The following is a 27,716-nucleotide window of genomic DNA, read 5'->3' as shown; positions in this document are numbered from 1 at the left end:
TGTATTGAGGGAGCAGTGTTGCCAAACGTAGCGGAATTTTGACCAAAGAGCGGTGTAGCGGCGATAGCACAAAAAACCTAGCAATGTAGCGGAATTTTTCAGAGACCTGAAAATTGGAAAATTGGAGGGTTTTTTTGTACACTTTGGCACTTCACTCTCGCAATACTACGAGCGAGCACAGTGCTCATTATTTTGTAGTTTTGTCTCACACATAGACATACAGCAAACCCAGAATGTAATGGCGAGCGTGGGGGGTGCGCAGTTGACGCTTTTGTAAACTCATCCCACCCAGCAGAGTACAATAACAGAGTGCACTGGCGTCCATAAGATTTTTTCTTAGCATACGATGGCTTTTACGCCCTCTACGAACCGCAAACCAGTGTCACGCCACTGGAATTACCCTTCCATTGCGCCCTTGTGACGTCATCTGCGCATCGCTCGCCATCACATTCTGCATCTGTGTTGTGCATCTGCATTGTGGGTGTGTTAGTGAGTGTTCTGTGGCTGCAGGTAACCTAGTGGGAGCTGTCGCGAGACATACCGGAGTTATTTGTCTATACATACAGTCGTTGGTGCTCCCGCTAGTCAAGTGGAGTTGGAAGGGGCTACGCCTCCTCACGCCATTAAGTTACCACCAGGAATGAATTACAGTCTTTTCACGCTTCTGAAGGTAATTCCTATGGGTTGTAATGAGAAAGGTTCTAATGGGTTTTGTTTCGTCCGTAGCAATTTCCATGTATGTGGCAAGGTCTCTTAGCACTAAAGAATGATCAAGCCGTTGTGCAGATGTACTACGTTTCTGGAAATGATTCGGTGGCTAAATGTAGCTTGCCGAAGAACACTGATGGATCGACACCGTCACTACGAATATTTCACCGTATGAGATTAGAACCACCTCAAGTGGAAGGAGTTGTGAGAAAAATGCAGGTGAGTTATCATTCTTAAAAATTAGAATACAGAAGAAAATACAACAAAGCTGAAGTTTCACACAGGTTTGTGCCTGAAACTGTTTGTTTATGCATGTGTTACGTTTAAATGATTATTGCTCGGTTTAATGTTACGGATTAAACATTTAAAGATTCTACTTTAATCCAAGATTGCTGTAATAATAGGTCTGTACGATTTAATAAAAAGCGTTTTTATTAGAAAAAGTTTTATTCATGCGACGTTTTGAAAACATAAAAATCGCGAATGTACGTATGTACGAGTATGTATGTTCTATCGATTTGTAGGTTTTTTATATGAAATTCTGTGATCTTACGCACGTCATTTTAATCACTATGCTATGTAACGAATTTATTAAAAGGTGTACAGTGAGTCAGCTGAAAAGAGATACCTCTAGTAACTGTTTTATTTATTAACCAAGAGTAATGATATTAATTTACTGCTTTAAAAAAGCAACGAAATAAAGTGTAGGTATTGTAGAAATACTGTTTAACTTTTTTTGTCTTTCAGATTTTGCACTTTTTTATTGATAATAATAATAATATGCCCATTATTGTCCAATAGAATTTACCACTTATAGGACAACATTAATAACAATTAAGAAGTGTGTTTAACAAAATTAAGTTAAATAAAGAAAATTAAGACAAAAAAAATCAAAATACAACAAACTTATAAGTGACCCTAACAAAATATATCATCATATACATTATCTACAGCTTGATGACATGAATCGGTGAACGTTGTAAAATATTTGTTCTCGCCGTTGGCACTTGAAAACTTGCTTCATATCTTGATACTAAACGTGGCACATAAAATGGTAATTCAGAAAGTAAAAATGAACAGTCAATTTTATTATGTATTAAATTATAAGCAAATTTTGCACAGCACATTTCTCTCCTTTGTAATAATGACTTCATATTATGTCGACTTATTATTATTATTATTAGAAAACTATTGCCCAAACAGAACTACTGTTCCAATTACTGGACAACGATCAGAAAAAAGCGAGGGAAAAAAAAAGATGGAAATTCAAAATAGTACAAAGCATTAATGTTGAAATGTGTCTGGAGTCTCAGTGGGACATTTAGATGTTATTTGCTATAATTCTTTTAATAATTACTAGAGAGCGGATTTTTGTCGGGCTACGTCACGATTATTGATGGGGACGCGTGAATCGCTGCGATTCAGTAGCGGGCGATAATTAGTACGTTTAATCTTCACTTATTCCATAAATACAATTAACGAAAACTTAATTTGTAAAACGGCTAAGTAAATGAGAACGGGAATTAACAGCAAAGTATAACGAAACACCGTTATTCTATTCTAAAATAAACAAAGTGCAGCTCGTAACTGCACTGAATTCCCATCTCGCACGAGCCGTACCGAGTTTGGCCTTGCCAGGCCCGACAGAAATCCGCTGTCTAATAATTACACTTAATAAATCAAAATGTATATCACAGTCCGCAGCAATGTCGTTGAACAATCTAAGCATGACATAATATAGGAGACTTTTTAAACATATTTCTTCTAAGTCGCTCCAGGTGAAATAATGCTTTTACACGGGTATGATATTTTGGTACTTTGCACGTAACTTGCTCTGTTATCTCTGTACAGTATATTTTATTATGTAGTATATTGTACAGCATTTTAATGAAACTAATCTCAGATCTTAGCTTGAGCGATAAATGTTGAAACCTATCAAGGAGAGACGAATGTGGAAAACCGCGTTCTGGATACACGTCGCATTTAAAAGCTAGGTATTTTAAATAGCGCTGCTGCACTCTTTCCAGTTGTTCGGCGTGGGTCTGATATATGGGTGACCAGATAAATGAAGCGTATTCAAGTTTAGATCTCACAAAGGAAGAATAAAGTATTATGAGGCAATTGATGTTCCAAAATTCGCAAATTTTGCTGATCAGTACCAATCTGTGGATAAAATCCATCAATTTTAAATGATAAATATTTTAAAAACCGTCATAAATAGGGTTCCATACAAGGCTTTCATACTCAATTTTACTTAACCATAAGCAAAATAAAGTTGTTTAATTAAAGTTAAATCAAAAAAATGCCTACATGTTCTCATAACAAAACCTAATGATTTATACGTCGATGTACAAACAACCTGATGTGGAAGGAATGATAATTCGGAATCAAAAGTTACTCCTAGATCCTTGATGCAATTCTTTTGTTTAATAATAGGGTTTCCCAATACATAGAACGATTGAATTGAAGTTTTTTTACGGCTGTATTTGACAAAAAAGCATTTTTCCTTGTCCAGTGGTAACTTAAACATATCACACCAACTAATCATTAGATTGATATTATTCTGCAAAATATCTACATTAACTGCACTATCTATGGAGTGACATAGTTTAATATCATCGGCGTATGCAAGGACTGGGCAGTTAAATTGTTCATTAATAAACAAAATGAATAAAACAGGTCCAAGATTAGAGCCCTGCGGAACCTCGGAATTAACTGAGAATTTATAAGATACATAACCACTATAAGTAACGTAAGAAGATTTAAATAAGAACGCATTAACAGCAGTGAATCCTTCGACAATCCATACAAATCCAGCTTTTGCAAAAGGATACTGTGTTGAATTGAATCAAAATCTCGAGTGAAATCAGTGTAGACTACATCAGCTTGACCTCCAATAGCAATGATTTCACTTAAATATTTCGTGATAGTGGCTAAATTACTAACTGTAGACCAATCACTAACAAAGCCATGCTGATAGGGGTAATTTAACACATCTGAACCTTTCTTCAAAATTGTGCAGATCCTGGCTTATTTCCACTTTGATGGAAAGGTTGAAATTTTAATGGCAAGGTTGAAAATAATTGACAATGGTTCTACAAATGCATATCTACAATCCCGAATAATGAAACTCGGGATTAGATCATCTCCCGCTGTGAATTTATCATAAAATTTGAACATTATATTCATAAGTTCAAGTGGACTGACGTAAGGAAATTGAAATGGTAAAGCGTTACTTGAAGATTGAGATGGAATGTGCAGAATCATTTGAGTATGATGTCGAAAAAATTTCTGCAAAAGCATTGACTATACTTTGTGGATCAGTGTATTCGGTTAAACCATTGTGAACTCGACCAGAAATTCTTGTAGAACTACATCGTTGGTTTAAATAGTTCCATAAATTAGAAGGATTTGACTTTAGATTTCTTTGAACTAAGAATTATGAGCTTCAGAAATCTTCATGTTCACTAGACTGCGAAGACGTTTAAATTCAAGTTGATATGTTGCATTGTGAGTTGTTATCCATTTACGTCTATAATTTTCTTTGTTTCTTAAATTAGCTATAATTTGAGATGTGAACCATACGGGATACTTTGTTTTACGAGGACACTTTTTTGCAACATGCGCGTCAAATTGATCATTGATGATACTGTGCAACGGATATTTGCTGAAGATGTGAGAGAACGTATGGAGAAGATATATAAAATGCAGAAGACCAAGGAAGAAATGGATGCGTTTAAGAAAGCGCAGCAGATTTGGAGGAACAAGGAGAAGGAAGAAATTGATAAAAAAAAATCAAAGGATACATGAATTCTTAACAAATAAGGCGATAGAGATGCAGTCTAGGGAGCCGAAGAAGAGTGAAATGGAGGCAGTGAAAGCTAAATTAATTGAAAATATAGCAAAACAGCTCCAGGAACAAGAGATGTAACGAAAAGAACGAGAAGAAATCATGCAAGAACTATACGAAGAAAAATAAAGACAAGCTATAGAACAACAGCACAGAGCCAGCGTTGAAAAAGCTTTAAGACAAACAATCGAAGTCCGGGAGTCTCTGATGCACCAGATGATAGAAAGAGAAGATGCTAAATATAAGAAGAATTGTTGGCGAAGATGGCCGAAGATAAACGATTCGAACTACTATCGTACGAAAAAAGACGGCTGAAGATGACAGAAAGTCGGAAAGAAGTGGAAAAAATGTTGATCGAAAAAAAACTAGAGACACGCGGAAGAGATGCAGCTGCTGCTAAAACTCAAAACACAGGATGAAATGGAAGCCGAAGATTCATTTCTTACGTAAAAACGTATTTAGAAAGCAAAGCACAAAAATGTTTTAATTAAATAAATAAAGTTCTCCTATACCTGCTTACACTCAATCTATTATTAGCATTGTTTGGCGTTGCTAAAATACATCAATATATCATCGAATAAGATACTGGTTTCAGTATCTTATCGAATGAGATACTGATTGCTAAGAGACCAGTATTTCATTGCTTTACGAATTTACTAATAAACCACTATTTATTATGAAAATGTACGCATATTTATGATATTCAAAAACCGATGCAGAACCAGTCGATGGTTCTTGAAGTTCAACGGAGTGGTTCTCCTTCGTCGCCGTTTCCACACCATTTTCCACAACATCACATGAAGACACACTGACAGAAGAATCTATTAGGAGTAGTATTTTTCGGGCAATTTTTATCTTCTGCTCTAAAGAATCTTCCACGTAGTCTGTTGCAACTTTATCAGAGGACCATCCACCAAACCTTTTAAGCGTAGTCATGTCAGCTCCCTAGTCCGCCAAAATAGTTGCTGAAGATCCTCTTAGAGAATGATCCATGTATTGTTCCGGGTTTTCAAGTTTCAGGTATTCGGCAATCACTCCAGGCATGCGATAGAAACTAATGATGCCTACTCGCTGTACTGTACATTTTCCATTGCGCATTCCTAAAAATACATAGGGATGTGTGACTTTCGATGGTCGGAGAGCCGCATATTTTCTATGTAACTCTATACCATTTACACAGCCTTCGGACAAAACCGTAAATACACGCTTCTGGTGAGTTTTCGTATGCGGAAGTGTAACAACTAGGACATTTCCTTCTTCTCGGATACTCGTTATCTGCATTTCGTGCATCTCTTCACTCCTGCAGGCTCCCGCCACTCCAAATGCAACAACAACCTACATTAAATCAATTAGTATTCCAAGTTTTAAAACATAAAAGCCTGTATGTACCTTCATCATGAGAAATTTTTCGTCAGGAGCTTCTTTCAAAAATTTCAACAATTCCTCTCTCCTAAGCACTTTTGACTTCTTGGCTTCATAATCATATCATGCTTCTTTTTTAAGAACGCTGTCAACCTAAAAAGGAAATAAGAACGATCCTTCCAATTACCGACCTATTGCGCTTCTCCCTATATTTGGAATGAGAGTTTATTTCCGAATGTAGCGAAGAGTGTTTCTGAAATTATTAATTCTAGAATTTTACATAAGCCTGGAATTATGCAGATTGGTCTGTAATTAGTAATGCTAGATTTATCTCCAGATTTAAAAAGGGGTAAAACATATGAGATCCTCCAAGTGAAGGACACACTCTTTCAGAGATGGATTCAGAGTATATAATCGAGAGGGGCCACGCTAAACTGCGACTGCATTGCTTAAGAAGATAAGATGCTACACCGTCAGGACCTGGGTTAAAACTTGCTTTGATTTTATTTAATTTGTTAGAAACAATATCTGGGGATATTTCAATATTATCTAAGCTATTACTGTTATCAAATAAAAAAAAACTCATAATAATCTCATTATTATGAGTTTTGTAGACAGATTTGAAGAATTTTGCGAACAGATTACTAATTGGATTGGAAGAAGATTCATTGCCGTAGTTCATTATATTGGGAATATGGAAGTTGGATTTACTTTGTTATTGAAAAATTAAAAAAAAAGTCTTACAGTCAGAATGAATATTTGATTGTATGTAACGCAAATACCTGACATAATTTTTGGCAATTTCAATTTTTGATATTTTTCTTAGTTCCTTATATTTGTTATAAACAAACATGTTCGATAATGATTTATAGTTGCAGTATAAGTTGCGCTTCTTTGTAATTAGTTTTATGGTTTGTTTGGAGTACCAAACCGGATAACGTAATATTCAAAGTATAGATCTTATAAAACCGTATCTCAGCAACAGATCACAGGTTGTCAAATTAAATGACAAAATGTCCCATAGACTTTCAATAGAAAGAGGTGTGCCTCAAGGTTCCATCCTCCGCCCACTGCTATAAGCGTGTAGCACATTTGACTTCAGCGCCCTCTACCGCCAAGTAATTAAACAATCGAAACATCCATTTGAATGCATGAGTTTTTTGGTGTTTTAAAAATACTTAACAATCATTTATTAGAACTAAATCTTGAATAAATCTTTGTTATTCCAGTAAATGTTGAATGTAATATTATGAAAGAAACTAGAAATAAAAAAGAGGGAAATTCAGACAATATCAAATGCAAAGGGTTTCATGGACAGTGTTCTGTTAAAGTACTGAAAAAATGCCTTTGTGGATTTTTTTTAGCAGTTTTTAATTTATTGTTAGTACACGTAACTAACGAACATGAACCTTTTTCCGCGATGTAATGTTTATATTGTACTGCCTGGAACCCAAACTGAATTATTACGTCCATTTTCAATCTCAAATATAGCATTTTGCATCTTCAATAACGCTAAACCACGACTGAAGTCGCATAAAAACAATAATTAAGCACGCGATAGAGTACTGGGTACTGACGGCGGGGTGTTTATCTACCAAATATGCAAAATTGGCCGCATGAGGGCGCTGATGCAAGTTTTATGCTACACGCCTATTTCTAGTGTTCATAAATGACTTACCGAACCACTTAAATTTGAACTCAATTTTTTATGCAGATGATGCAACCTTAATGAATAAAGCAACCTCTTTACCAACTGTTGTCCATTTGAGTAAAAACACATATTCGAAAGCTTGGGACTGGTTTCATAGGAATATGCTTTTTACCTTAAAAAAGGTAGATATTAATAATTATGACGACTCAGTAAAATTTCTAGGATGATATATTGACTCGAAGTTGAAGTGGGGTATTCACGGCGAAATGATTGCTAGCAAAATGTCAAAAGGAATATTTCTTTTGCGAAATCTAAAAGATCGAGTACCACCTAAAATATTGCGGGTAGCGTATTTCGCACTTTGTGAATCACATATTTTGTATGGGGTCAGCTTTGGGGACATTCTGTGATAAGACATCGCATCTTTTGGTTTGCAACGCAGGACAATCAGGATAATTGCTAGGCTCAAATATAGGGGAAATTGCAAAATGGCTTACACTGAACTTAGTATACTCACTTTTCCATGTTTATTATATATTCTCAATTGTCTTTTGGATGTTAGGGAAAATGTGGCAGCTTATAGATATCATGGCGATGTACACAATCATAACACTCGTCTGAAAGATCTTCTTTACAGGAAAAGATTAAGAGTAAGTAAATTTAACAACCTTTAAAGATACTGTAAAGTCATTTTTAGTATCTAAAGCTTACTATGACAATAACGAATTTCTATTAGATCCTACCTCGGATCCTACTGTTGTTTTCATGTAGTATTCTCAATTGTATAAACTTGACATGTACAAAGCTGTATAGCATTATATGTATCAAGAAAATTTCTTATTATTATTATTAATATTATTATTATCATCATTCATAACAACATAGACAACTTTTTATTGTTCAAGTGCACGAACTAACCAGGATAAAAATTCACCTATATTATTGATGTGTACATTATAGTTATAATGAGTTACAAATATTTGCAGATATCTTTCTAAATAAAAAAAAAATCTATTCTGATATTTCAGCAGCACTTAAAATGCGTGTATTATTGTAAGTTAGATACTTATTTAGTATCTTATATTTCTTTAATTTTTTAATTAGGCACAATATGTATTTTAATTAATTAATTCTTTATTATCTTAAAGTGTGTCCTAAATGATACCCTTCTTGGACATTTTGTATTTTGTTCTTGGGTTAAATATATATATTAATATTATTATTATTATTATTATAACTATTTTGAAATAATGAAAAATGAACACAGGAATACAAAATTCGCCAATTTCTATAACTCATTGTAGGTACAGCAAACGGTACTAAATTTAACAATGTTGAACTATCAGTTTTGTTATTTACAAGTTTCTGAAAAAACAATGCAGCTGAAATTATCGTTCTGCTTTGTAATGATTCCGTATTGAACATAGAAGTAATAATTATCCTGGGGACAGTTTCTGTTTGGTCATTTTTTCCAGACTTGTGAAGTTAAAGTTGTAGTTATGAATAAGAATAACGAACAGTACTATATATGTTTATTGATTCGTGAGAAAAGATTAATGATGGAATGTGTATGACCGTTTGGTCCAGAAATGAATGTTGAGTGAGTGATTGATGAATGAATGAATGATGTATGTCTACGAATTTACCTGGTGGTCCTAAATACTCTGTATTCAAAGAGGAGGCCCTTGCGGGTGCAAGGGATGGAAAAGGTATTTCCGCCAAAAGCGCTAGCAAGGACTTCTAGAAATTTGCTCTGCACTTTTTCTAATACAATTGTTTGTGATTATAATGAGGAAACCACACAAGAGCGCAGTATTTGAATCTAGATCAAATGATTGAATTATAAAGTGATTTTATGTCACTTATTTCTTTGCAGTTTTTCAAGACGAAACCTAATGTTCTGTAAGATTTCTCAATTAAGTTATTAGCATGGTTATTAAATGAAATTTCTCACCAAATACAATTCCTAAATCTTCGAAACATGTTTTCCTAGCAATGAATTTATTGTGTATTTTATAATCATAAAGTTTATTAAAGCAACGTGCAAAATTGATGACTACACTCTAAGTATTGTACAGTCGCATTCCATGAAAAAGCGTACTCTTATGTTCATTTTCTATTACTTTTTGCTATTATAAATTGGGCTAATATAGTATTATGGAGTGTCTATATAATTTTGAGATCATAACTATAAGCAAAATTTATTTAAATATATTAAAGGAACTTATAATTGCATTATTATTTCAAGACCTAAGACAAAATAAGAGTAACATTAACACAAAAATTTATTACATGTACGCTTGGACACAATTGTGATTTCAAATAACATACGTAGTGCTGACAATATGGTTATAAGCTTCGTTTTGGGAAATGATTGAGCTAGTCTATTTAGCATTGAGTGGATTAAATTTCGAACATCATCAGAGACATGGTTGCATCCAGATATCAAAGATAATGAATTTATAGATAACAGACATATTGTGTACAGGACGGACCGCTCTGAAAGCAACAGCACGAAGAGCATTGGAGGCGAGGTACTTATAGCTGTAAAAAAGAATTTTCAATCAAGTAAAATGAATTTGTTTTCTGAGCTAGAAAATTTGTGGGTAACCTTGCAAATCAATCATAAAATATTAGTTTTCTGTGCTATATACCTACCGCCTGATATTTCGGCAGAATTGTATGAAACTTATGTTAATAAGGTAAAGTTCGTTTGTTACAACAATTTGTACAGTCTAATTTTCATTCTTGGTGATTTTAATCGGAGGTAAAATGGATTTATGACCACGAAATTATAGGTCTTATTCCAATCAATGTAAGGTCAGAAAAAGAAATTCTTATATGTGATAATTTTGTTTCTTATGATCTTTATCAATTCAATGACGGTGCTAATTGCAGTGGTAATATCTTAGATCTCTGTTATTCTAACTGTGATAATATTGTTATAAGTAGTACTCAAGAACTTGTAAAAATAGATAAACATCATCCCCCATTTAAGCTGGTAATAACGGGCTGTGAAAATTCTAGTGATAATTTCTGTGATATTTATTACGATTTTAAAAACTGCAATTATGATATAATTAATAATTATCTGTATAATTGTGATTGCCATTTTACTAACGATGACAATAATATTAGTGACATTGTGAATGTATTTTATTGTTATCTAACTTTCATCTGTGATAATTTTGTATCTATGCGGAAATCAAGGAGCAAAAAGTTTCCGGTGGGGTTTAGTTGTGAGGCTCGTAATCTTGTAAAAAAGAAAAACAGTGCGCATCGTCGATTTAAAATAACTGGCGATATTAGAGATTATACTGACTTTGTTTTTTTTAGAGCAGAATGCAAGAGAATTATTTCTGAATGTTATAATATGTACATCAACAAAACGGAATCAGAGATTAATTCCAATCCCAAACACTTTTGGAATTTTGTTAAAAATATGAAAAATAGTTGTGAACTTCCGAACACCATGAAGTATAATGATAGTCATATTCTTGGGTACGAAAACATAGTAAACGCTTTTGCCAATTACTTCTCTTCTGTTTATACGAAAAGTAGTGTCAGTAGTTACCATAATTATTCCTATGAAATTAAATCACTTGTTGATATCAAGAATGTACATATTACAGAAGATATTGTATTTAATGAATTGAAGTCTCTCGATCTTAGTAAAGGTGCGGGCCCTGATGGACTTCCGCCTATATTTTTTTATAATTGTAGAGATTCTCTGACGGTACCACTTGCCAATATTTTTTCGATCTCGGTTGGCTCTGGTAAATTTCCTGATTTATGGAAGTCGGCGCGTGTTGTACCAGTCTTTAAATCTGGCGATAAACATCATATTGAAAATTATCGCCCTGTCAGTATATTGTCCGTTCCATCAAAACTTTTTGAGAATATTGTGTACAAATCTGTATTTGAGTCGTTTAAGAATGTAATTAGCTTATATCAGCATGGTTTTTGTTCTGGCAGGTCAACGTTAACCAATCTTTTGACTTTTGTTGACGAGATTCTTGATGCTTTTGAAATCGGTGCGGAGGTTCATTGCATTTACACCGATTTAAGCAAGGCTTTTTATACTGTTAATCATAGATTACTCATGTGTAAACTCTATCTTTATGGTGTAAGAGATCCATTGCTTTCATGGTTCAATTCTTACATTAGAGGCCGATTACACTTTGTTGAAGTAATGAAATTTAGGTCATTTACTTACGAGTTAACATCTGGCGTTCCGCAGGGGTCAATAATTGCACCTTTATTATTTAATATCTTTATAAACGATATTTGCTCAAATGTTAACTCTAGATCTCTATTATATGCGGATGATTTGAAGTTGTATAAGAGAATTGAAACAGCACAGGATGTGAGTGTTTTGAGAGACGATCTCTTGCGTCTGGAGATTTGGTGTAGACGCAATGAAATGCTTCTCAATATTAAAAAATGTCAAACAATGTGCTTCAGTCGCAAAAGTCAACCGTCCATTCCTTTGTACTTACTAAACAAAGAGCCGCTAAAAGTTGTTGACAATGTAAAAGATCTAGGGATTTATTTAGACAAAAAACTTTCTTTTGTTGATCATTATGATTATATAGTTGCCAGAAGTCGTAAAATTCTTGGTTGTATAAAAAGGTGGACAGCGAATTTTAAAAATATCAGATCCATCGTGATTCTTTTTAACTCCTCAGTACGCTCTATTTTAGAGTTTAACTGTATCAGTTGGTCGCCTTTTTATACATATCACTTACATAAATCGTATCGATGCTGTATAACATAGCTTTTTAAGATTTGTTAAATTTAAATTGTATTCTAATGGACTTATTTTAGACAATATCGATCTTGTAGCATCTTATCTTTCAATTCCATCACATCACTAGAAAAACGTAGAACGTATCATAAGTTGTGCTTCTTGTTTAAACTGTTAAATGGGATAATTGATGCTCCTGAGTTGTTGTGTCAAGTTGGTATTAATGTTCCTATTCGTAATGTTCGCGGTACACGTTTATTTTATACACCTTTTCATAAATTTAATTATGCACTGCATGCTCCTTTGAACGGGGGCCCGTGTAGGGACGAAAAATATTTTTCTAAATAAAATTTTACTAAAAAATATTGTGGTAGAATGGGATTGTGCCATAAATGTATTCACGTAAAATAACATTTATTAGAAAGTTCATCGGTTGGAATGTAAAAAAATTAAAATATCTGAAAATAGAAAGTTTACAGATCAAAAAGTTTTAACTTGCGTCGCTCCAGCTGTCGAAAAGTTCCTGGACCGAGTGGGCCAAAAATGGAAAAAGGAGTGGGTGGTAATCAGCCAATCCCGTGGCGTAGCGAATACAATAGTGAAGCACTGGGTGGGTGGAATGCACCCTGGGTAACAGTAACGACCTTCAAGGAAGATGAAACGAAACCCACAAATGTTTTCTTTATCGGACATTCATTTCAACTGTTATTTAAGTCTATCATAATTCATAATATGTAAGACGATTCCTGGCCAGATAGCGGCTTTAGCGCAAATTATCAACAAATATTCATTATCAATGACGGTCAAACGGCTACAGCCAATTGCAAACTACAGATTCACTCACCCCTTACATGTGACGCTCTAGTACAGGTCCGGCCCCGCGACAATTCGGCCCCAATCACGAATATGAAAACAGACACACCTGACTTATCTGTCGCTAATGATTAAGAATGGGGTCACTCACCGGGGGGTCTCCACCCCCTAGCCCACTCCTTGTCGATCAACGGTTCCAACTCACGGCGTCGTCTTCAGCGCGCGATCTTCTGGTGATGTTGTCGAGTTACCTGTAATCGCCCTAGCCGTACAGTTTGGGATGTACTGCCCGCCCACAGCCCCCTCAGAAGGAGCGCTGTCTTGGCCAAAGTGGAGAGGACACGTCCACGTTCATACGTCACTATGTTTCCTCCAGAAACCGGGTTAATCTCCCAACCTAACCAGCAAACGTATTCTCTGTTGCATTCGGTTGCCACCACCGCCACCACCGGTCGGTCAACAGCCAGGACACCCCTTTCACGGCTTTCGCCAACCTGCCGTGTCATGAGCCAAAGGCGCCCCACCTGAGTACGCCCTCAGTGCTCAGGTACATACCATGGTATCTGCCGGAGATTTTACGCGTTCACAATACTCTCGTGGCCCCAGGTTCACCCTAACCTGCCACCTTCTCTTATCAACACCTTAACACCCAACTCTTTGGGCTTAACACTCAACCCGAGTCCGGCCCTGTCACCACACAGCTGGGCCTTCACGCCCATCGCTATTTTACACACTCTCACGGACTCTGACTAACTTGGACTCACTGCCCTCAAAATGCACCCTCTGCATCTGAGATATGTGTCTTAAGTGGGGGTTAATTATTAAAACTGATTGGTTTGTCGCCTTAAAGACCTGCACTAAAAATTCCGCTTACAAATATATGTACCGTATATTACGGGAACACCAGTAATTTGGTAAAAATCTACACCCCCTTTTTAAACACCAAAACTAGGCGTTAAAATAATCGTACATCAAATACTTAATTGCATACAAATAAAGTGGTGTTAGTGTTATTATTGTGGATGTAAACGTAATAAAAATTATAATTAAATTGTCACTACATCTGGTAAACAAATAATCACTACTCGGATGTAAATAAAATGAATCCTATACAGCTGTTAAGAAAAGATTAATAATTCTCAGCTCTTAGAACAAAAATAAACAAGAAATATTTAATAAACTACTAATAAATACATATTTAATTAGTAAACATAAGTTTTGGTACAATATGGCATCTACCATCACTTCAATTTTTTTTACTGGTACCGATACCTAAGTGTATTAATGTGTTACATACTTACTGACCGACAAAAAAAAGGTCGCCCTAAAATATTTCGCAAAATCGCTTGAAAGTTAATTTAACTAGTGATTGTTATTTTATTTAAAGAACTATTTTGGTACGACAAATGTCGGTTTCTAACATTTGAAGTTTAAATTTTCATTATAAATATGAGAAGATAGTAAGCATAAATTGAAAATAATGCGACAGTTTTTGGGAAACTTGTTACCTAATAGCCTATGATTTTTTAAATTTTATCCTCATTAATATTTGCCTTGGCAAAATGAGAAACTAGAGATGATCTTGCAGATTGATTTGTCCTTTTAACTTTGAAACTATCCGTCCCGATTCTCTCAGCTGATTCTTTTATCTATATCGACATTGTATCATGAAAAGCACGGTTTATTTTTGTTCCGCTTACTTGGTAATTTTTTCAGCTGTCGTTCAGTCAGTTGTGTTGTTTTCGAAAAAATCGGATTACATATCCAGTAGCGTCACCATTTTGTAGTATTTTGCGCTTTATATTTCTAGCATCTCACGAAGATATAAATTCCACATTGACTCTGTTAAACCTTTTATAATATAAATTTTGAATAAGTTTGGCGATTTTTTCCACACTGTTTTAATAATCCCGTGTTTATACTTAGTCTTCACCATTACGCCGTTTCATGTTGAATCCGCAGTGTTTTCAAATGTGGGTCAATTTTGTGATTGATAAATAATGTATGAGATATTGAAGAACGCGCTTAGTGACTCACCTTGTATATTAATACTTAATTTAAAAACATAAACATATTTTGTAGTCGAGTAGTCTGCTAATTGCCTTTTGACACACTAAAATTTGTTTATAATCCGTTACAATACGGTACGATTTCATTATTACACGATTTATAGTACCATAAAGTGATCTCATGGAAACAAAATAGAACACTAGGTATTTTTCAGGAGACATTGAAATTGTTTGAAAAAACGTCATAGCAACCAATATGAATTGTTATTTGTATCTTTATTAAACTGAATATAAAATTGAGATAAAAAATTGGAATTGAGGTTCCATTATAAAGCATATTAACGATAATGAATGATACTACTGTCACTACTGTTATTATATTAAACTTTGTTGTGGAGGCTAACATTTATCAATATATTTTTTTAATATAACAAAATAATTTATGTCGTTATTTCAAAAAATACAAAAGAATTTCATTTTGATTATTACTTTTCGACTTTTCCACGGACGGGCAAGATAACAGTCAAACCCCTGCCGCTCTTAAGCGACAGATAGGCGGGATGCATCCATCATTCATCAGCCAATCAGGAGCATCGATCGTTATAGATATTCTGAAAACGGCCGGTCTGCGTTGAAATGGGTCTTACAATAAAATGGTTTAGTCTTCGTACATTTGACAGATTTCCCATCTCACGCAAAAACACTCTGTGCTAAAACTTTTTATAAGTTTTACTTTTTGCCCGATTACATTTTCTGAGAAAACTTTCTATGTAATACTCGTTCTGTCAAAAAACATTTTTGTAAAATTTGTTTTAGTCATTTTTATTCTGCTCCTGAAACACCCTCCCAAAGGGTGATTTTGCCAATTGTCAATAAACATAACATCCTGAATTATTTTTGGAGTTTCTTTTACCGCATTCAAAAGGGAATGTCAAAATTTAATTTTAAAGTGTTAGATTATTTGTGCTGTTTGTTATTACTGTATTGCTTAATTGGCGTATAATAAAGTATTATTATTATTATTATTATTATTATCATTTTCATCGATTTCTTCCCAACAAGTTTGAATTCGCTCAGATAATGGACCCTTTTTCTGCAAGCAAAGTGAGTAGACATTATATAAATTCCAATGATACAGAGTGAGACAACATCGCGCAGGCGATGTCAGATTTTTGGAGCGCCAAGTTAAAATTAACCAATGAGCGACAGATTACGCATGTGTAGCCGGTTGCATTCTGTCAAAGCGGTTTGTTGTCACAGGGCTTTGGTCTGCTGCCGGAGTGCCGGATACTATTTCCAACGTGGTTTTGAAGATGCGTGCGCACGGAAAGTCACTAAGGAAGTTTTATGATCTTACAGGAAAAGGGTCAATTATCAACAGTTTGTGGTTTAAATATCTTGCAGAATGAAATTGATTCGCTCTTAAATGATTTTTTAGGATACTGCTTTAATAACTAACGTTTACATTGTTACAAATGAGTGCAGTAGCTAAAATTTACCAGCCTAGGCCAGTAGTAGTTGACAACGGCCGGTTCAAATTAATTTGACAATAAACATTTAACAAATTTATTATCTGAACAAACAATTTTACTTACTTATACATATACAGGGTAACTGCGAAATATGTGCAAAAACCCCCATGAACCACCCTCGATACGAAGGCACTGAGGCACCTTGTAAACAGAGTTGGAAAAACGTTCGAATAAAAAGGACGTCAACACTTTCAGTTTCAATTAAAAGTAAAACTGACTCTTTGCTGCTTATCATTCATTCATGGAATTCATTCTCGTTAAAGGTCAGTAAGTTTCATGATGATCGACTTTTGATTCTGACGGATGTTTGGTCCTTGCCATAACGATTTTACATTCTTTATTGGAACAAAATAAGAGTAACTTAGAATGCTACTACCTTTTTACAAGAAATGTTCAAAATTTTGCCCTTGACTAGCAATACAGGCGTCAGAGCGTCGCAAGATGTTTGTTAATAGGTAAAAAAACACCGCAGTAGCGGCTGCCACTTTCACTTGTTGAAGCTCTTCGATTATTTCTGGACACTGTTGATTTCCACAAACGAATTGTTTCATCCAACCAATACACATTTCTCGAAAACCGTCTCTTGAAATCGTACTTGTTGACGACTATGTGAAGTTCCATCGGAGAAAAAGTGAGTTACACAACGTGGACAATCAGTGGACTCCAAACCGTGCACTTTGTCAACATGGTATGGTCGTGACCGTGTACTTTTAATGTAGGATGCACTACAAGCTGCGAAAATCCAATTTCTTCTTTCTGTCCCATCACGACCACGATCGTGAGTTTGAGGTTGAAGGACCATGATCTCGGAGATGCTGTACCACTGACGTAAATGTTCGCGCATATGGAATCGCGCGATGTGGAAAGAGTTTGATCCACAATTCGCGAGCCAAGCTTGAGTTCCCATCCGCCACCCCATACAGCATTACCATGTCGGCCCGCTCTGAATTTATAAAATTCACCATTGTCAAACACAACCGAACACACCCAGCTACGGCAAGTAACTGATACACTACTGTCCTTATCGTCTTTTTCCACTAGTTTTTTGGTTCTTAAACTTCGTCGCTGTGTGCCATTCATTGTAGTAATGGTGTAGGTCAAGAAACACTACCAGCGGCGTGTGTAACAATTTATATGTAATTTCAAATAATTTTTTCTCGACACTGCTACCACTTAGGACCGTGAATTTTATACAGTGTCATACTTGTATCGTGAGCTATTCCCCATTTTTTTTTTTTTGCACATATTTCGCAGTCAGGCTGTATACAAAAATTGCACCCGTTGTTAGCATTACCTAATTTTTATAGTCTCCGACGCGTGGAGGGGTAATGTCGACTTTTTAATGGACACACGTGCGCTTCGCGCCCTGCACCCCATTATAAACATACTCCTAAACGTGGAACTTCTTGCTCCGTGGATCATTTAGTTATTGGAATTTGTGCGAATGAAACTGTGTATTTGGTTGCCTACACTTTGCATAAATAACAGTTACGAACAATAAATATTTTTTATATTATATACCGACGTACTCGCGCCTAGATGGCTTGCGCCAAAGTGTCCCTGCGCCAAGTCGGCCGCGCCAAATAGACCCATTCCGCCAATTACCATACCGATGCACTCTGCATGGGAAAACTGCACCATAAACCGATTTCAACGCCTGCTCGATGATGACTAGTTATTTTCGTGTTTTCCACGTTGCGATTAAAAAAGTGCCTAATAAAGTCACTTTTTTGGTTCTTAATCCGAGTCGCTCTGCCCCATTCATTCTAGTAATCATGTAGGTCACGAAACATTACCAGCGGCGCGTATAACAATTTATATTTCATTTCAAATAATTTTTTCTAGACACTGCTACCACTTAGGACCGTGAATTTTACGCAATGACATACTCGTATTGTGAGCTATTCCCCATTTTTTTTGCATGTATTTCGTAGTCACCTTGTATAGTAAGTCAATAATTAGTACCTGCCTAATAAAATATGTTTATATAATTTTCAAAGTGTAGATCGTGTGGATGTTTTGAAATTAAGAATTTTGATTGAATTGTAAGTAATTAAAATGAAACTAGTGCAAGTACAAATCTATTAATAAATTACCGTATAAACTCGCTGACTAATTTTAATTGTATTGTATGTATGTAAAGTGAGGTTATTTCCGTTTTTCCTTCTTATTTTTAAAAGGAAATAAAACTTGAATTGTTTCTCTGTACACAACAGTTTTTATTAAATTTTTTTTCAAGTACTTAATCTAATTACTAATCCTACCTGTAAACAACAAAGAAACAACGTTCAATGTTATTATTAACGCGCGGAATTGTATCTCATACGCTAGATCCAGTGATGTTGCGGCGATAGTTTGATTAGAAATATATTTTTCTTTTGGACTATATCAACATAATATAACATTTCAAGATCACAAATCTGTGGTCCTGTGGTTGAAAAATTAAAAAGGGCATCGAGTATTATTATTTGAAGTAATATAGAAGTAGTTTTTTTACTAGCTGTAAACACTCCTAGCGACGCACTGGCTACGACCTTGTGGACCAGATCAAAGCGTCCCCGCTACTCGCCGTAAAACACACATTACTTCAACTGGGGGATTGCAGCGGTGAGATAGCATCCCGCGTACTGGTTATTATTCACCCTATTTTACATTATTACATGAAATCTGACTTGCTTCGTCACTCATTGCCACATGCAATAATAAGAATTAATCATCGCATTCAGAGATCTAACTTACCGACCTAATTGCGCGTTAGATTCAATAAGAGTGAGGATACTTAATCCGTATCCTTACATGTATGTTCTTAAAACTGCTAGTTTTTGGTGTTTTGCAGTCTATTTTAATTCAGAAGAGATATTATTGTAATAAATGATCGGTTACCATGGTAAAAATATCTTCCACTTGCGCGATTTTAAAGACAGGTGTACGCAACGTTAATAGCAGAACTGTACACGTTTCTATTATTATGAACGTGAAACATGTGCACTCTTTTGCTAACGACATACAAGAATAAAACGGTGGTGTCTGACAAAAACTCCATACATGTTTAGCTCTGATCATGTCGAAAAAGAATTAATATCATAAAATTCAAATCTTCTTTGCAAGTGAAATAATTTGAAAAACCAAATCGTAGATGCAGTTTGTTTGACAGCGGCGTTAATTAAAAATTTTCAATGTTAATATAGAAAATGTAACTTACGTTTTATTGCAGATGGAAAACGAACACTGCGTGCTGCTGGCATTACCTTTTGGACGCGATCATATCGATGTAGTTAATCAAACGACAGCGTTGACCGACGATTTCATCACTTACCTACAACAAAAACAAGCTATCGGTATTGTGAACGTTGCCGCTGCTGGAACTACTCAACCAGTAAGTTTCTGAAATTTAATTGATTGATAGATTTTTATATCGTTTTCTTCCAGCCGGCTTACGTCGTGCACATTTTCCCTTCGTGCGACTTCGTTAATGAAAATCTGCGTACGATAACACCACATCTGCGTATGACAATGCCGGATCTGCTCGAAAGAGTGGCAGACATCCCCCATTTACTTATTGTCATAACTACGGTGTGATAGCATAATTTCATCGATGTGACTGTTGCATACCTATATTTGAATATTTAATTTTCAACTACATTGTAACACTTTGGTGTGCAAGATATTCGGTACAATATTTCTTGTCCCAAATCTTGTACTAAATAGTGCATCGTGTCAAACGGGCTTAATATATCAGCGCAACTAACAAATCCCTTGTCTATGCTTATCCCCAAGAATCCTCTCTCCAGTAAACTAGTGGTTTACTTGTAGTTTTCGAAAATACTCGTACTTTGTAAAAACAATCTTTATTCAGCTTAATAGCTTTCATCCTAAGGTAGGTACTAAACGTTCTAAATGACCCCTGATTCTCGTTTTCCTAATTCCATAAAAAAAAGTCAACGGACATCAATCTGACGAACCTGCTGGACATTCGGTGGCACTTTCTCCCTCAGTCCATTGTCCAAATCAAATATTGTTTAACCATGAAGGTACCTCTATGTGTTTAACAGACATTACAAACTGCGGAGGAGCTCCATCACATTAAAATATCAACGGAACTTGGAGATAAATGATTATTGATCATCATTATCCGTAATATCTCAAAAAATGTGATCGACAACGTCTTCTAAAAATTGGTCGAAAGTTATTTCGACAGGACTTCTCTCGCCCCCGAAGTGCAATGCCACAAATCCCGCTTTTTTGAAAAATTAAAATAAATCGTACGCATATGCATTCATTAATTTTATTGAGGCACCCTGTAGGTCCAAATCCAAAAAATATTAATGGAATGATAAATTACAAGTTCAGACTCATCATATTTTGTACATTTTATATAGGATGTATTCCGCAAACGTTTGAGCTGACGTCATCAATTTTTTGGAGAGGATAAGCAAATATATTTTGACTAAAAATTTATTATGCTCTTTCTAACCTTAAAACATCTGCAAGATTTCAAAGCATTCGGTTTAACAGATTCAAAATTAAATAGCAAAATTTTGTTTTATAATTTTGATTTTTTTTTTCAAAAATCTGGACGTTTCGGGTAAAAACTATTCGGTGTCATAAACTACATGTTTAGGACTGTGTTATTTTATACAATTTAAAACCCATTTGCTATGTACAATTTTGAAGTGACATTATCGCATCAGTGGTGGGGATGATTAGACAAATTTTTGGTTAGCGTTTTACCATCTACATGACAGGGGCGGCTTGTCCTATGAGGCAGGTGAGGCAGTGCCTCACCAATGAATTCTACGCCTTATTAGGATTTTTATTATTTTTTACCGACACATTTCGGCCAATAATTTGTGTCTTTTTTCTAAAATTTTAAAAACAAACATGGAAAATTATATTCTTATTTTTATCTCGGTAGGTACACGTTGCTGCCTTAATTAAACAGCGCGCTTCAATACTCCACACAACATGTATTTTGTGACGCGAATGAGGCAGACTCGAAGCTTGCCTCTACAGCAGATCCAGAAATGATGTAGCATTGATTAAATACATATAGATAGTCCCATGCTATTGTTTGGAGCGAACAGGCCAACGGCCGGCGAACAAGAGATGGCGCACCAACAGTCGGCCGTCAAACGCCGGCGAAAAGCTTGGACACCAATCACGCGCATAGGTAACACAAATCACAGCAACAATACATTTAATAAAGCTACCACTCGACAGAGGGCGACGAAAAAAATGTGTAAAAATCTCATAGTAAGCATTTATATAATTGACAACGTTGCCAGATGAGCCTAACACAAGTTTGCCGTTATTTCTAGCCAAGTAGGTTTTATTTCGTTTAAAAGTTTCTGATAAAGAAATGGAATTATTATAATGAATAAAAATAAATAAAACAAATTATTACTTGTTATTTTAAATACTTGTTAGCAGTGGCGGCTCGTGACTTTCTGTTGGGGGGGCAAAATTAATACACAGTATTATGCTAAATTTAAAATTTATGCTAGGTAAAAATTATTGTTTCTTTTTATTAAAAATTTAGAAAAATGTCAAGTTAGAGGTCCGTTAGCCAGAAATTATTGATTGAAAATTGATAATTGAAAATCGATAATTTCTGTTTACCATCTGGAACCACGAGGAGGTGGACCTAATTCCAGACTTCCCCAACGGTGATGGGGCGAACTCAAAGTTCCTTTTAAATTTGTTGACATAAGAAATATAAATAAAATTTTGTTAATCGCGTGTCCAGTAGATGCAATAGGTATCCCCCACTTTAAATTATTTTCAATTTTTTTAATTAATGTTTCTATATATAAAATCCATACGTCTTTCTTTGTTACGAACAAAATGTTCTATAACTAGTTCATTGAAATTCGTGGTTTCTTGCACTAGTTTTTTTTCTATTGAACACATTGCCAAGGCACACAATCTTTCTTGACACATTGTATTTCGTAAAAATGTCTTTATACGTTTTAACGTCGAAAAACATCGTTCGCATTCACTTGTCACCATCGGTAATGTGCAAATAATTTTCAATAATTTTTTTGTTTCTGAAAATACGTATAATAAATTGTTTTCATACATAAACTTCAAGAATGTTATGGCACCATTTGCTGTCGAAAAATCGGGATGATTATAAATAACGTTTAACTCATTTTTTAACACATTAAAATTTAAATCATATTTTGTAGCACATAATTCAACTTCTTTTGATGGAAAATTTAGTTGAAAATATGAAAATAAGCTAGTCTGAAACAAATTTGCTGCTGTAATATAATCTGCTTCTAAAAATCGATCATTTATACTAAATTTAATATTGTCACAAATTTCTTTAGCAATTGCAATTTTATTATCATTAAAACGAGACCGCTTTTTTGAAGATTCACCCTCTTCGTTTTCTTCTCGATAATAATCGTAGTCGATAGAATCTGTTACATGTTGTATGGCAAGTTTAAAAGAAGTAATGTTTTTCTGAAGTTTAATTAAGTCCATTTCGCGAATTTGAAGTTGGTTGAAAAGTATCTCGGTACTAGGCATGATTCTGTGAAAGAAGTATAACCAAAAATTAAAATCGTAATCTTCTAATGTTTTCCGTAAACTACTTGCCTTGGCAATTGTTAATTTATCACCATTTTTATCTTCCATTATAATTTGAAAGCAGTTAATCAAATCATTTTTAAAACTATGTACAGTATTAACTATTCGTGACTTAAAGTTCCATCTAGTCGGACAATTTCTTGGTAATCTTTTAGAAACGATATTATCAAGTATTTTTATACGTTTAGGAGATCTTGAAAAAAACGAGGAAAATGATTCTAAATTTGAAAAAAAAATTCTTACTTGGCTGTGTGCTGATGCCGCCTTTTCTATAATTAAATTCAACTGGTGAGCATAGCAGTGAATAAACTGAGCTTTAGGGTAATGTTCCTTGATTTTTGCTTGTACCCCATTTTGTCTTCCACTCATAACCGAAGCACCATCATAAGACTGAGATATAAGTTTTTTTGGATTTTGATTGATTTCAAGTTTTTCGAGCTCATTTAAAATAATACTAGAAATACAATCAGCTGTGTGATCTGTTGGATTAATGAATCCTAAAAATCTTTCAAATATTTTACCTTTCAATTCATATCTAACGACAAAAACCAGCTGCGACTGTGAAGCTACATCTGTAGTTTCATCAGCTAAAATAGATATATAGTCCGCTTCCAAAATTTCATCTTTGATTAAATTAATACAAACAGCATAAATTGAATCAAGTAGTTCGTTTTGTATGGTTTTTGAAAGACCCATAAAAACGCGATTGTTCGTTTTTTCTATATGAGATTTTAATGTAGTGTCAAGCTCTGCCATTAAATTAATTAAACCTCTGAAAATTCCCGGATTTGTAGAATCATGCGTTTCATCATGCCCCCTTAAAGGCAACTCAAAGACTCCACAAAATTTTATACCGTCAATCAGTTTACTTAAAATGTATCTATTCTGTTTTACCTGATCATTATGTTTCTCGACGTTCTCTCTATAAGCACTATTTAACTGATTTCTTATGTCTACTTTACCTAAGACTGCGAACGATACGTTGAGATTTAAGTGTTTTTTACTCGAGCGATGCTTTTTTACTTTTTCTCCCAAATGTTTTAAATCCGTGATTCCGGTTTCAGTCCAAGCTTTATCAACATCTCCGTTATTCATAAGGGTACATACAAAACAGAAAAGGGCGTTTTTCGCGTTGCAACCACATAACCACCACTCACTTTGATACATAGTCGGGCCTGTCTAATTTGCAGACCACAGTTTATCTTGCAGACTGGGGGTTAAAAATGCTCCAATCAAGTTGAAACTCAACATTTGCTTATTTCTCAATACGAAGATTGTTGGTATAAAATTTCAACCCGTTCGGAGAAACCCTTAAAAACCACCCCCAAAACAACCCTGCAGACTGGGGGTTAAAAATACTCCAATCAAGTTAAATTTTGACATTCGCTAGTTTTTCAATACGAGGATTATTGATGCAAAATTTCAGCCCATTCGGAGAAACCCTCAAAAATCACCCCTAAAACAACCTTGCAGACTGGGGGTTAAAAATGCTCCAATCAAGTTAAAACTCCATATTTGCTTATTTCTCAATACGAAGATTGTTGATACAAAATTTCAAGCCGTTTGGAGAAACCCTTAACAACCACCCTTAAAACAGATTTGCAGACTGGGGGTTAAAAATGCTCCAATCAAGTTAAAACTCGATATTTGCTTATTTCTAAATACGAAGATTGTTAATACAAAATTTTAACCCGTTCGGAGAAACCGTTAAAAACTACCCCTAAAACAACTTTGCAGACTAGGGCTTAAAAATACTCTAATCAATTCAAAATTTGACATTCGCTAGTTTTTCAATACGAGGATTATTGATGCAAAACTTCACCCCATTCGGAGAAACCCTCAAAAATCATCCCCAAAACAACCTTGCAGACTGGGGGTAAAAATGCTTCAATCAAATCAAAACTCGATATTTGCTTATTTCTCAATACAAAGATTATTGACACAAAATTTCAACCCGATCGGAGAAACCGTTAAAAACTACCCCCAAAACAACCTTGCAGACTGGAGCTTAAAAATACTCTGATCAAGTTAAATTTTGACATTCGCTAGTTTTTCAATACGAGGATTATTGATGCAAAATTTCAGCCCATTCGGAGAAACCCTCAAAAATCACCCCTAAAACAACCTTGCAGACTGGGGGTTAAAAATGCTCCAATCAAGTTAAAACTCCATATTTGCTTATTTCTCAATACGAAGATTGTTGATACAAAATTTCAAGCCGTTTGGAGAAACCCTTAACAACCACCCTTAAAACAGATTTGCAGACTGGGGGTTAAAAATGCTCCAATCAAGTTAAAACTCGATATTTGCTTATTTCTCAATACGAAGATTGTTAATACAAAATTTTAACCCGTTCGGAGAAACCGTTAAAAACTACCCCTAAAACAACTTTGCAGACTAGGGCTTAAAAATACTCTAATCAATTCAAAATTTGACATTCGCTAGTTTTTCAATACGAGGATTATTGATGCAAAACTTCACCCCATTCGGAGAAACCCTCAAAAATCATCCCCAAAACAACCTTGCAGACTGGGGGTAAAAAATGCTTCAATCAAATCAAAACTCGATATTTGCTTATTTCTCAATACAAAGATTATTGACACAAAATTTCAACCCGATCGGAGAAACCGTTAAAAACTACCCCCAAAACAACCTTGCAGACTGGAGCTTAAAAATACTCTGATCAAGTTAAATTTTGACAATCTCTAGTTTTTTAATACGACGATTATTGATGCAAAATTTCAGCCCATTCGGACAAACCCTCAAAAATCACCCCTAAAACAACCTTGCAGACTGGGGATTAAAAATACTTCAATCAAAGCAAAACTCGACAGTCGCTTATTTCTCAATACAAAGATTGTTGATACAAAATTTCAAGCCGTTCGGAGAAACCCTTAAAAATCACCCCCAAAACAACCTTGCAGACTGGGGGTTAAAAATGCTCCAATCTAGTTAAAACTCGATATTTGCTTATTTCTCAATACGAAGATTGTTGATACAAAATTTCAACCCGTTCGGAAAAATCGTTAAAAACTACCCCCACAACAAGCTTGCAGACTGGGGCTTAAAAAATACTCTAATCACGTCAAAATTTGACAATCGCTAGTTTTTCAATACGAGGATTATCGGTACAAAAATTTCAGCCTATTCGAAGAAACCCGCAAAAATCACCCCCAAAACAACCTTGCAGACTGGGCGTTAAAAATGCTCCAATCAAGTCAAAATTTGATATTCGCTTGTTTCTCAATATGAGGATTATAGATACAAAATTTCAGCCTATTCGAAAAAACCCTCAAAAATCACCCCCAAAACAACCTTGCAGGCTGGGGATTAAAAATAGTCCAATCAAGTCAAAACTCGACATTTGCTTATTTCTCAATACGAAGATTGTTGGCACAAAAATTTAACCCGTTCGCAAAGACCCTTAAAAACTACCCCCAGACAGAAGTAGAAGTGATGGCAGTTTGGGTATTAGTCATCAATTAGTTACTCATCAGGTGTGATAAACATGACAGATGTCAATTACGTTATCAATGATAATGGATTTTTGACATGTGTGATAAGATACTGCTCTTAATGGATTTTGTTTACTCATAATTAAATTTTTAATCGCGCTCGTAATTATAAAATTAATTTAGATGTATTAATGAATTAAATAAAATTATTGAAATATATATCTCCTCACTTATAATTTATCAAAGTAACGCTGTCTCATTTCCTCTTACATGTTTTAGTATAATTTCCAGCGCTCTAAGATGGCCATCAAATACATTTATTTAATTTTTAATAGCGAACGTAATTAAATTAATTTGATGGCATTTTAATGGCGTGGGTTTGGTGCTTTTTTTCGCCGAAAGTGCAGAGGGTCCAAAAGTGCAGCGGTCTGCTATCACCACTCTAGCAGCTCCCTTATCATCGGATATTGGTTTGTGTTTTCTTAAGTGCATCCGGTTGTTATTACCGATCCATCAGAAATGTTTTGAAGATGACATTCGTCATTTGTGCGGTACGTGAATTTTCCATTTTGCATTCTTTAGGTCTTTATGATTATGCACACAGTTTCTTAACAAAATATTGCAGAAGGGTCATTTTGGCACAATACTATAACGTCGCGAAAGTGCAGCGGTCTGTTATCACCACTCTATCAGCTCCCTTATCACGGGATATTGGTTTGTGTTTTCTTAAATGCACCCGGTTGTTATCACAGCTCCATTATACATACTATAATGTCGTTACGTAAAGCAGGTACAAAATTTCCTGTAAATGGGGATTTAAAACACTCATCCGTTTGTTTGGCAAATGAAACAAAATAACCATTACCACACCGACCCTTGAAGAGTTCACAGTCTTGAGCATTGCTGTGTCGACATTGTCAGTTGTTAAAGTCCGTTGAAATAAAATGGAATTTTCTGTATTTCTAAATAATCTTTCGGTCACTCAAATCCTGGGA

At 34.9% G+C, this 27,716-nt stretch overlaps 2 protein-coding genes and 1 pseudogene across 2 annotated transcripts; 2 read left to right on the top strand and 1 right to left on the bottom strand.

The window, feature by feature from the left end:
- The first annotated feature begins 338 nt into the window (after positions 1–338).
- On the top strand, positions 339–20,424 carry LOC135132585 (protein split ends-like). Its single transcript, XM_064060711.1, has 4 exons — positions 339–670; positions 727–927; positions 19,887–20,048; positions 20,102–20,424. The coding sequence occupies exons 1-4, from the start codon at positions 641–643 to the stop codon at positions 20,249–20,251; spliced, it is 543 nt and encodes a 180-aa protein (XP_063916781.1). The 5' UTR covers positions 339–640; the 3' UTR covers positions 20,252–20,424.
- On the top strand, positions 4,330–5,008 carry LOC135132893 (meiosis-specific nuclear structural protein 1-like; annotated as a pseudogene).
- LOC135132127 (uncharacterized) lies at positions 5,504–6,004 on the bottom strand. Its single transcript, XM_064060090.1, has 3 exons — positions 5,948–6,004; positions 5,728–5,893; positions 5,504–5,658 (listed from the first exon to the last, which is right to left on the bottom strand). The coding sequence occupies exons 1-3, from the start codon at positions 5,954–5,956 to the stop codon at positions 5,504–5,506; spliced, it is 330 nt and encodes a 109-aa protein (XP_063916160.1). The 5' UTR covers positions 5,957–6,004.
- Positions 20,425–27,716: the final 7,292 nt, after the last annotated feature.

This window comes from Zophobas morio, unplaced genomic scaffold (assembly GCF_036711695.1).
Source record: "Zophobas morio isolate AGI-343-1 ecotype UQ-CSIRO unplaced genomic scaffold, CSIRO_AGI_Zmor_V1 ptg000021l, whole genome shotgun sequence".
Lineage (NCBI taxonomy): Eukaryota > Metazoa > Arthropoda > Insecta > Coleoptera > Tenebrionidae > Zophobas > Zophobas morio.
The sequence above is the reverse complement of the archived record's forward strand: the minus strand, read 5'-3'. Positions and strand labels throughout refer to the sequence as shown.

What these genes read in the sequence shown, in the direction of transcription:
- LOC135132585 (XM_064060711.1), top strand. Translation starts at nt 641, where the DNA reads ATGAATTACAGTCTTTTCACGCTTCTGAAG. An exon ending in GTCTTTTCACGCTTCTGAAG is followed by an intron (nt 671 to 726) that starts GTAATTCCTATG and finishes TTTCGTCCGTAG; the next exon opens with CAATTTCCATGTATGTGGCA. An exon ending in CTGCTGGAACTACTCAACCA is followed by an intron (nt 20,049 to 20,101) that starts GTAAGTTTCTGA and finishes GTTTTCTTCCAG; the next exon opens with CCGGCTTACGTCGTGCACAT.
- LOC135132127 (XM_064060090.1), bottom strand. An exon ending in GTCCGAAGGCTGTGTAAATG is followed by an intron (nt 5,659 to 5,727) that starts GTATAGAGTTAC and finishes ATGTATTTTTAG; the next exon opens with GAATGCGCAATGGAAAATGT.